This window comes from Perna viridis, chromosome 5 (assembly GCF_037379345.1).
Source record: "Perna viridis isolate PV_CMFRI_1.1 ecotype Kerala chromosome 5, ASM3737934v1, whole genome shotgun sequence".
Classification (NCBI taxonomy): Eukaryota; Metazoa; Mollusca; class Bivalvia; order Mytilida; family Mytilidae; genus Perna; species Perna viridis.
This window is the reverse complement of record NC_142449.1, coordinates 2,013,945-2,025,714: the sequence shown is the minus strand read 5'-3', so window position 1 is coordinate 2,025,714 and position 11,770 is coordinate 2,013,945. Positions and strand designations below refer to the sequence as shown.

The window sequence follows — 11,770 nt, the reverse complement described above, 5'->3', positions numbered from 1 at the left end:
TGATTGTGTGTGTTTACCGAATCCTTCTTTTATTATACCTACTGCAACGCTTTATAGTAATTTGGGGTAGCTGCTAGCATGAGGGGACTGGCTATTGCATATATTGCATGAGTTCGTTATTTCCTGCACGTTGTGTTGCCGATCGGAAAAAGAAATACCGACGATTCAACGGCCGACTATCACGAAAAAAGCAGCCTCCGAAATATCTGGAAGATTATCTGCATAACATTTGGGCATAAGTCGTAATTTTCTCATACCACGTCAATACTGATTCTCATTATGGATGGAATATATTGTTATTTGTGACAGGGTTATAATAATCCCCTAAAGGAAAGTATAAGATCAGGAAATTGCTTTGATATATTGAAAATAATGAAAAATGGAATGTGTTCATTTTTTATTTGCTAAGAATATAATATGAGGGGGTTACGGGGACAAATATATATAACGACTTCTACTGAATTGGCTTATTATATCCTCAGTACTGGTCAGGTCTATAGGTGTTTCCCATTGAAATTTGATTTAACCAAAAAGTGTACACTGAACAGAGAGTCTCCTACCGTAACCCTGAACTTCAGAATAGTAAAACAAAAACACCATCCAGTAAAGATTCAAATACCAACATAAAGAACAAAATAACTTACATTTATAGATTGTAATGTTAGATGAGATTTCACCAAAGCTGTTGCAGTTCTGTTGTAACCCAGTCACACATTTAAACTGATAATACTCATAATCTGCTGATACATTGTATCTTAACTGAGACGAGCGGAAAAATTGACATCCATTCTGGATTGCATCTTCCTGAGTGATGTCCCCATTATTTGCCCAACCAGTGAAACTTATTTCTGTTGACCTCTTGAAACACCACTGGAGGTTGCCAGCTGGTCTACCAACAGAACCATAGCAGTTTAATGTAAGTAGTGTTCCAGCATTGTAGATATTCTCTGGTTGGGGTATATTAACTGTAATTGGGTTAATAGTAGTAGGCTCCACTGCAAACAAAGAATTAAAATATGATCTTTAAAGTGTTCTCTTTAATTCCAAAATACCATTTGTAAATGTAGCACATGTAACTTATTTCCCGTTCCATATTGATCTGATAAACTGGCTATTACAAAATGAACATACTGCTGATAATACTGGTATAAATGTGTATGTTCCACCTTATTCAGTTTGTATACTGTAAATATATCAATTTAATTTCGCAGTATACTAATTTTTGGAGTGGACAGAAGCGCATAAACAATACTATCCGCAAAATGGATTTTTAACACTTCTCATATTTTGAAACTGCGAAAAAATGCATACCAGCAAATATGTTCATATGAAAGAATCCGCGAGAATTAGCAACCACTTTCTTCCTTTGTAAAGAGAAACCTACCACAGAGAATACCCGTTTCAAATGAAGTTCAGTGTTACATGGAAATATACATTTGTATAAACATCTCCATTCAGAATACTCAAACAATTATCATATTCCTTAGTGCACATCTACTTATGATGCCCAACCCCCATATAGAGTTCTGTGGAAATCCCTTGTGGTTAAGGAAGAATGGAGCTTACATCTGTATGTTTTAATGTACAGCCCTGAAGCTGGATTACATATACATGTACATAATGTATGTATATGTAGTTCCCTGTGCATTCCTCCAACAATAACTTTATTTCTTAATGCACATCTAATGTAGATACAAATATGATCCCCAAATTTTCCTATAAAATTTCATCAAAATCCCTTGAATGGTTGTGGAGGAGTAAATCTGAGTTGCACTTACACGAAATATGGACAGACAAATAGACAAACAGAAAGGGAGAAGGATTCCTACCTTCATATTAAATATAACCCCCAAACTTTGTATAAAGGGGGTATAATAAATAGTTTGAAACATAGTCTCTACTTTAAAATTTAAAAGTTTTACAACAATGCAAGAAGCATTTTCATTCAACAAGTAGATACATGTCAACACCAGATTGAATATAGATCTATAAAACTTTCCACTCAGAACTTGTAATTATCTTGATTTCAAACTACATTTTGTAGCTTATTGGATGTCTGTTTAAGATTACCAGACCAACCCCTTTTTTTGCCCGACCCTAAGTAATTTAATTCACAAACTAAAGGTTAAATAAAACGATTCGAAGCGAATCACCCTTGATATGACCAGAGATGTCAAACCCTGAAAAATTGGAGCAATGACACATCATTCTAACTTGATATAGCTCTGAATTTTGATTATGATTAGATATTTGACATTTTTGTCCCCTCTTGTTTCCTGCTTGATACCTGAATGTTATGACTTAATGTTGGTCAAGTATGTCATTCAGATTTGGGGAATCTCTCTTTTCTATTTGTTGAGCAATTCCCCCTCCCCCCCAAAAAAGTCACATGGCCATTAGAAAATGTAACCAAATCAAATTCACTGAACAACCCGTGAAGGTTGAAAATGCTTCTTGCATTGTTGTAAAACTTTTAAATTCTAAAGTAGAGACTATGTTTCAAACTATTTATTATATATGAATGCAATCGACTAAATTGGGAAAACAAAAAAAGCCAAAACTTACTCAAATCATGGAAAAAAGAAATCTCTCAATAAAAGGTAAAATAATGATAGTCAAGACGTTCGTTTTATCACAATTTTCCTATTTAGCAAACATGTGTATAATTTCAGATAATTTACTAAACAATTTAGAAAAGGAAATTTTAAAATTCATATGGAATAGTAAAATTGAACGAGTTAAAAGACAAACCATTATATTCAGTTATAGTGAAGGAGGATTAAACTTGACGGACATCAAAAACTACTTTGCTGCGTTGAAACTAAAATGGATTTCAAGAATCATAGAATCAAAGGAAGACAACTGGGCCGTAATACCCAGAATGTATTTGAATCAATTCGGAGATAACTTTCTTATCTTTAGAATGAACTTAAGTTTGAAAGACTTAAATAAAATTGAACTAAAAAAGTTAATTCCAGATTTCTACTCCGATATAATTAAAAACTGGCTAAAAATAACTGATCTTAATCTCCAAATGCAACCAAGTTTTAGGTAAGTGCGAAAACAAGTAATTTGGGGTAACAAACATATCAAATTTAAAAATAAAATACTTATTTTTAAAAATTGGATTGACTATTGACTGTAATATTTTATACGTAAATGATATTATAAACGAAAACGGAGAAGTTTGCGACAATTAAATATTAGGTAAATTGAAAGATAAACGAAACTGGATCTCTCAAATTTCAATTGTTAAAGCTGCATTAGCTGCCAAATTTGTTCAGTTTTGATTCTACTGAATTTTGCTGTGTCAATGAAATAAGTTTGTAAGTAATGCAATTGAAGCAATAAAAGTCCATAATACCTAAAGAATGTTGTGAAAACAACGTTTTTTTTTCACTCAGAGAAGATCGATAGCTCTGATCTAATTATTTTTCGCCATTACTCCCGAAGATTGCCGACAGGCCATTCACATGGGTTAAAATACTTTAACCTTGGTTAAAAAATAACAACAACGGATACACAGGTAAGCACTTGTCTTGTTTTTATTTCATTTCATCTATTTCTTGATAAATTTTCAAATAAATAATGACCAAATTTGTGCCACATTATATCACAATACGTAAATTTCAAAAAGGATCCTTGCTTTTTTCTTTTACGGCTTGAGTCTGTCGGTCTACCTTGCCGTTGAATAACCACTTTCGCTTAATAATTAAAGTTGTTATTAAAGAAGCGACCCTTACAGCACATGCGCGGATTAAGGTCACCATAAGTCATATGCATACAAATTTAACTAGGTCGATTTCTAGTCTTGCAAGACAAGAAATATATAGACACCTATTTCATGTATTTTAGGCATTTTATTTGTGGATATCAAATGAAATTACGAGGGAAAAGTACAATTTAGTAGAAATAATTCAAGATTAAGGCATATTTCAACAAAAACTTACGAAAATGATAGCTAATGCAGCTTTAAAGAAAGTATACCAAAGTCGTGGTTACAGTCTTTAAAGACCGAGGAGTCAAGAAAAACGGTAGTCAATATTAATAAAAACGTCCTCCACTCTAGCATTTTATAAATACCTAATAAAAACAAGAAAGCTAAAAATCTAGGTATCGAGAAATGGAAAAGGGAATTTAATGTCGGTTATTTTGAACAAGATAAAAGTCTTACTTTTATACACAGCCTAAAGTGCAATAAGCTTAGAATGTTTAGGTGGAAATAAATCAACAATATATTACCAACAACGGAGACCTGCATAAATGGCGAATAAAACCCTCAGCGAACTGCCTTTTTAGTAAAACTGTTGATAACTACCAACACTTTTTTATGAACTGCTTAGCAGTCAAAGAATTTTGGAGCAAAGTAAGAGAAATTTTAACCAAAATTGATTATGATAAAGAAATCACGTTGAAACATCTAGTTATAGGATATAAAATACATGATCAAAACTATTGGGACAACAACATTATATTCACAGTTATTGGTTTCACTATTGATAAGTACTACTACATTTCAGAGCTAAGAACAAAGCAAATTGATATTCTTAATCATTTTAAAAATGAAATTATTCAGTGTGTTACCATCAACAAACTGAATGCATTATATTCAAGTTTGGATAAATTACTTCTTATTTTGCAATGATCATAATTATGTACATGTAATCATTGCTTCCCTGTGATACTTACTTAAGATACTTGAAACTAAAACTCAGTCAAAAGTCACGCCCCATTTATTTATTTCCACCTTTAACGAAAACTATTACGGGGAAGTAGTGAATTCTGTGCCTGTTTTCGTCTAAATGTACTTGTGTGTTGTAAAAATAACAATAATGATTTTACCTGTAATATACCTGTATTTACAGGTACTAACATTCCAAGATACCTTACAAGTGAAAGCTGTAACTGTAAGGTATTTATAACAGCTTTGCCAAATAAAGTATATTTTTTAAGGAAATAAACATGCAACCAAAAGTCAAATGATTATACCACCACAATCTCTGGGGACGTAAAAAAATATAAATTAACTTTGTGTTTTAAAATTAAAGTACATTTCAGCGAAGACTAAAGCCATTCAAGCATTTCATTTAACCACGCGCGTCTTCATGTTCGTCATGTATCACCCATCCGGCCATAAACAATATATCAACTACCATGGCATGGGCTCATTAAACTTTCACTTCATGAATAATGATTTGGATGAAGTAAAGGTGATTAAAACCAAATGCGCCTTAGTAATTTAATGGAAATGCCGACATATTTACCTTATCTGTGTTTGACAAGTAACCCTGAACCGATATATTTTCAATGGCCTAATCACCAGGAGTTAGGCTGCCATAAAATTGTGATACATTTATGCATGTGGTTGACTATATTATACCTAATCCTTAAGCAATTAAAACTAATACCACACTAACAATTACCTGTAAACTGAACAGTTCCTGTCTTCATGACATCAATATTTTTACCTCCGTTGGCCACTCCAATTACTTTACAATGGTAGGTTCCTTCATCTGTACATAATACCTGTTCCTTGGGAACGTCGAACTCTATACCAGATCCATCTATAGGTGTAATAAACTGCTTTATAATAGTCACCCGATTCTCCCAGTTTCCACTGTACCATGTGGTTTTATTCGTAAGACTTGAAAATGGAAGGGTAACCTCAACAATGTCCTCTATTTTGGTTGCTGACGTATTTTTAGATAATGTAATAGATGACAGTGATGTCCAAGAAGTTGGTTGTGTAGGACTACATCCAAACTTCAGTTTCTGTTGTTGATATTTAGCATTGGTAACTACAATGAGGCTAGCATCTTGACAGGAAACAAATTCATCTAAATGATAATAGTAAAGAAAATCAGACTTTAATGTAAACAAGTTCTATCTTTTTACAAGTACTATATTTAAACAAATACTATTTTAAAAAAAGATAGCAGCCACAAAAAATGTGTTCATTTTACTCATATTTTTCTACATTTCAGTTAGGAAAAATCACATGGCACGCAATTAAAATTTTCGATTTTTTTTCGAACGCCACTAAGTTATCAGTATTTGGCCAATCGGGAAAAGGGTCAAAGGGCAATAAGCGTCCGGAAAAACGGCATATATGACATCTGCTGTGACCATGGTTTGTGCAACCTAAAGAATTGTCACAAACTAGACCTTATCACGTATTGAATGCACAATTCTGCATCACATTTGAGACGGCGAGTTTCCTTGATAATGGTCCTATATTATTGTTTAATAATTCCACGATGTCAAAGAGAAATCAAGGGAACCAAGGTTATAGCGGTAATCAAAAGAATGTAATCTAGGAACAAAGACCAGACATGGAAAACAGACACACACAACAAAGAACATAGAGCAACTAAAATCATACATACAAAGTAACAAAAGCAAATGAGTAACTCTGACCCCACTAAAAACTGGGAGCATGGGCCAGGTGCACCGATAGGGTAAGCGTCCTATGCTTTTCTAGGATTACCCGCTAAGTTGCTCATAAAAAGTTAGGTCCGGGGTTGACGAACGAGGAAAGGAAAACTATGACACCTTGAACAAATCAGTTTTCATGGTGCAGATGGGTACACCGTAACGATCCACGAGTTCATGATGACGACCATAAAGCTTTTGTAGTGATGACTTCAATCTTGTAGCAACATAAACCTGCTCCAGAAGTCTATTTGTTAGAATTCTAGCGCGAAAAGCAAAATTTTCCCACAACACAGATTTATTCCTACGATTGAGATTATCGATCAGTTGTTGATTGGAAAAGGAATAAAGGTAACATCAAAGTTACCGTACAACAATCAAGTCAAGTCATTAATAAATCTAGCAAAATAGATACTACACCACCGGAGCAGCTGATACCGCAATGGTCCTTACTTGGTGGGTACACGAAATGGTGGGTTAAATCTTGTTTTACATCACGCTAAACCTCCCTCTTCCATTGGGTCATGAACATACCAGTGGTGATTGCGTTATAATAGGTAAATCGGTAAATTAGCGGTCACATCAGCACAAAGAACAATTTATAAAAGAACAATCATTATTTTATTAGAAATTATGAAGATACCAGTGTTGATTGCGTTATAATTGGTAAATCGGTAATTTAGCCGTAACATCAGCACAAAGAATAATTTATAATAAAACAAACAATCATTATTTTATTAGAAATTAAGGATTTTATCAACCAAGGTCTAATATCTAAAAAGGAATTTGGTAAAATACCTTTTTAGACTCACTTCTTCATACCCTGATTGAGGAGTCTGTTACGGCATTCAAAGAAATCAGAGTAGTTAGTACTTGCTCTAGCGTAGCGAATCAATTGTGAAATATATACACCATATGCAGGAGATGAAGGTATAGCTGCACAGGTATAATTTACCTAAAGCTGCCAGATATTAGGTTTTGTAGTAAATTTTTATAATTTTTAAGCATCCTCATATGATTAACGCCATTACGACAGTAGGGGGCATTGCAACTAGCTTGTTGTCCATCTTTCACTTCCGAAAATATCTTGGTAAGTTAAATTGACATCTCCTTCCTGAAGATGCTACATACCCTGCTTTGTGTCGATTCTTATGAAGGTATATAGCTGCACAGGTGAGGAGATAATAAAAGTGTTAATATTGAAACAAAATGTTATAATTGATTATAAATCCTAAGAAAAAAAAACAGTAAACATTGTTTTCAAAATTTCACATCAGAAAGATAAAAAAAAAACAAACAAACAACAAGATCAAATACTTAAAATTGTAATGATTTTGACTTACCATTTATAACTGCAAAAATGTAGAATATAACATGAATCATATGCTCATAGGAGGTCATAACAATTGTGCATATTTTGAGCTTCTCTTACTTTGAAACTATTTTCGAATAACTATAAATAGAACGAGACGTAGGGGTATCGTAAAAGTATTAAGTAGCACTCACGCAAACAATCATGCAAAATGTAATTCATATTTTTGTTCTTCTATTTTGTTTTAAATGCTAAAGTACAGAAAATAACATAGAACAAATTCATAGAACCCTTACTCATATGAGATATTAATTATATAGAATGTACTATAAAATTCCAAATTAAGGGAGATAAGTCTGTAATTGATTCATGGTTCCCTTGATTACTCTGAGATAAAAAAAAACACTCCCTACGCTGAAGAAGCTAAAGTTTAAGTACGATTGAAATAAAGTGACCACAAGAAAATCGGAATTGTTGCATTCGCCAAAGAATTTATATAAAAGAGTAATAAAGGGAACCAAGGTTATAGCGGTAATCAAAAGAATGTAATCCAGGGACAAAGACCAGACATGGAAAACAGACATACACAACAAAGAGTGTGTATGAAGAACGTAAAGTAACCAAAACCATACATACAAAGCAACAGAAGTAAATGAGCAACTCGGACTCCACTAAAAACTAGGAGCATGGTCCAGGTGCACCGGTAGGGTAAGCGTCATCTGCTTTTCTAGAAACACCCGTCGAGTTGCTCATAAAAAGTCAAGTCCGGGGTAGACAAACGAGGAAATGAAAACTACGACCCGTTGAATAAATCTGTTTTTATGGTGCAGATGGATACACCATAACGATCCACGAGTTCATGACGACCATAAAACATCTGTAGTGATATAAAGTTATCATCTTTTACCAACTTCGAGATGATTGTCATGATAATGTACATGTTTTTGAAATCTTCGTTTTTGGTACAACAGATTTAGATAGTCACCTATTCCAGGAATATTTTTTAAATAAAACATCATTCATATTTCAGATAGAGGATTGTGCCAAAATGCGTGTCTCGTCAAAAACAAAAGCATGTAAAATTGCAAAATAAGTGCCTTTTGAAATAGAAACTCTTTGTCAAGTTACTTATCCACTTAACTCTACATACAGTTATTATATGTTTAAACATAAAATCAACATAGTACGTAAATGCAAAGAAGTCTGACCATTATTTAGTACATAAATACAAAATATATATGTTGCAAATAATTTGTAATTTGTATAATTTGTACACGTGCTTCAATGAGTAATATCTCAACTGTAGAATTAGAATCAAATGAATATAAAGATCTAAATAAAAAAAATCTATTTCAGACAAGTACTCAAAACAAAAACTATCGAAACAAGAGCCAAATCAATCACCGAGAGGTTCTATCATGCACAATACAAGGGATTTAGGTATTTTGAAATTTGTAACACTGCAAGTTTGGTAAGGGTTAGACAAGTCTGACTACTAAGTTGGTGAATAATGTGACGAAAATGGCTCATAACATCTGCAAGAAATAGGTTTAATAATGATTTAAAACACCCCGATCTATGTTGTTCATCCTAAACAGAAATCAACCCTTTATTAAGGAAATGTTTATCATGGATACATAAAGCTACACTTAAGTTCTTTGGTTTATAACAACTATAAGTTGGTAATTGTAATGGATAGTGTCATTAACAGGTTTCTATCCAGTGACAGTTGAATATGCCCATTACCATTACAGCAATACACCTTTAACCCCCAACCTAACTTACAAAGAAGAGAATCCCGATTACATCAACGGGGTGTCTTTTTCGAAGTCCGCGCTTATAGTATATAAAGCATCAAAATCTAGAAAACGTATTCATTCTGAATCAAGCTGTCGCGGAGCTAGGAAAGACAATTATTTATAGGGGTTATATAAATAATTCAAGGGTTCTAAGCCTAGTGTGGTGTACCAGTATTGCATTGATCACAGTAAAAGGGCTTGAAACAAACTGTCTGAGACAGGTTTGAAACATTGTCTGACTGAACGGGGGTCTCAAATGGTTCGAGGATAGCTGGCCGAAACATTCCATACCTTGGTTTGAGGTTTTCTAGATTGGGGCTGTACAGGGTTCACACACTACTACAGTGAGCGTTCCCTGTCATACCATACCTTGTCACAGACATTAAGTTTACGTTTACCTTTATTAATAGTTTGATTTCCGTTTCCCATGATGTAAAATAATAGGAGCTTGTAGGTTTATTAAAAACAATTGTAATCAATCTGTAAATTTTAAATTTGGTTTCATTTATACAGTTTCTTTAGATTGACGAAAACTGGTACGAACCAAAGTTTATTTCATAAAGGAAATTAATGCGTGTCGCCCCTCTCGGGTACACGTTACAATAACATCGGGGATCTTTGGTCTACCATCAGTGACATCGACCTAGTTGTTATTAAATACAAAAATACCAATCGTATATATTGCAAATTCAATATTTTGTACACTAACCCCCGTCTCATCAGCAGCATAGGAATCAAATATTTAACCATGATCCGCCTATTTGTGAATCAGGTACAAGAAAAGACCAAGCAGGATGAATAACACAAATGTTATAACAGAACATGCACAAAAAATATAATATAATTATGCAACCCGAGCTCATATAAAAATGAGGCGTATGTTCCCGAAGCCTAATTGTAAGAAATCTAATGCGATACAAAAAGGTTGCGTATATATGGAACGAGAAGTCATCGCCTTTATTGTATAGTTTGTTGACGAGTGTATGTCAAGATTTGATGCTGACTTCACAGTATCTATAGGGCCCCTCATCTCAAGTTGTTTGGGTAGAAAACGTATACTTGCCTTTCACGTCATATTTATTGGGTATCATAAAGATGATCAGTACTTCAAGATGTAATCTGGCACAAACCCGTTATATAATGTCCATTGTACTGAAGCCATAAATGTCAAACACAAGACTTAATAACTGCTTCAATAATTAATGGATCATAAATGTGACAGTTATTACAAATACATAACATAAATAGAAACAAATGACAATGAGATAAGAACATATTCCACATTCAATATTTCAACTCTATACCAGAAAGTTTTTACATTAGATATAAATGTGATTTCATTCTTTTTAGCAGTAATATCACACTTTCAAGTATATCCTTGCGTTTCTTGTTAATTTCCATTGGTTGGCAAGGGAAACAACTTGCTGCAAACCATATGGAAATCTTTTTATAAAGTAGTATAGTAATAAAGGAAACTTAGATTCGAGCGAACTTAGACATACAAAGAAACGAAGATAAATGAGCAACTCGGACTCCACTAAAAAAACCGGGAGCATGGACCAGATTTACCGTGAGGTAAGCGCCCTCTGCTTTTCTAGAAACACCCGCCGAATTGTTCATAAAATGACATGTTCTGGGTAGACAAAAGATAAAAGGAAAACTGTATAAATGAGACGGTGAACAAATCGGTTCTCCTGGTGCAGATTGATACATTATAACGATCAACGCCCTCACGATGACAACCATAAAACTTTTGTAGTGACTTGTAACAACAAAAACCTGTGTCAGAAACCTAAGTGTACATGAGAATTCTAGCATCTTTTTTATGGTTGTATTTTTGCACAAATATTTTAAATGTATCTACCTTGATTTTATTATTGAAATGCAAAGGCAGGTAAATTTAATTTCTTGATCTACGGATTTTTCCACTTCAAAAATTGTGGCGAGGGAGCGATTTGAAAATTGTTAAAAAATAAGTAATGCTCAAAAGAAAAGGCAAGCCTTTTTTTTCTTTTCTCTTTTTTTTTTGGAAAACATTAAAAAATTGTAAATTTTACAGTATCTACAATTTTTTCATAGAATAACACAAGAAAAAGTTTATTTTGTTTCTTTCTTCCCAAAACGAGAATAAGTTGTGGCAAAAAGCCTCAGAAACGTCCGTCTATAATATTGACTCCTTGGCGAGATGGTTTGTTTGTAAATACAATATGGGTATATTATGGGTAGT

The 11,770-nt window shown here is 33.4% G+C and overlaps 1 protein-coding gene across 1 annotated transcript; it reads right to left on the bottom strand.

Moving 5' to 3' along the window:
- Positions 1 to 507: 507 nt before the first annotated feature.
- Positions 508 to 7,887, bottom strand: LOC148615574 (uncharacterized). The gene is made up of 3 exons (XM_088581945.1): positions 7,776 to 7,887; positions 5,424 to 5,837; positions 508 to 995 (listed from the first exon to the last, which is right to left on the bottom strand). The coding sequence occupies exons 1-3, from the start codon at positions 7,831 to 7,833 to the stop codon at positions 523 to 525; spliced, it is 945 nt and encodes a 314-aa protein (XP_088438071.1). The 5' UTR covers positions 7,834 to 7,887; the 3' UTR covers positions 508 to 522.
- Between the last annotated feature and the right edge of the window lie 3,883 nt (positions 7,888 to 11,770).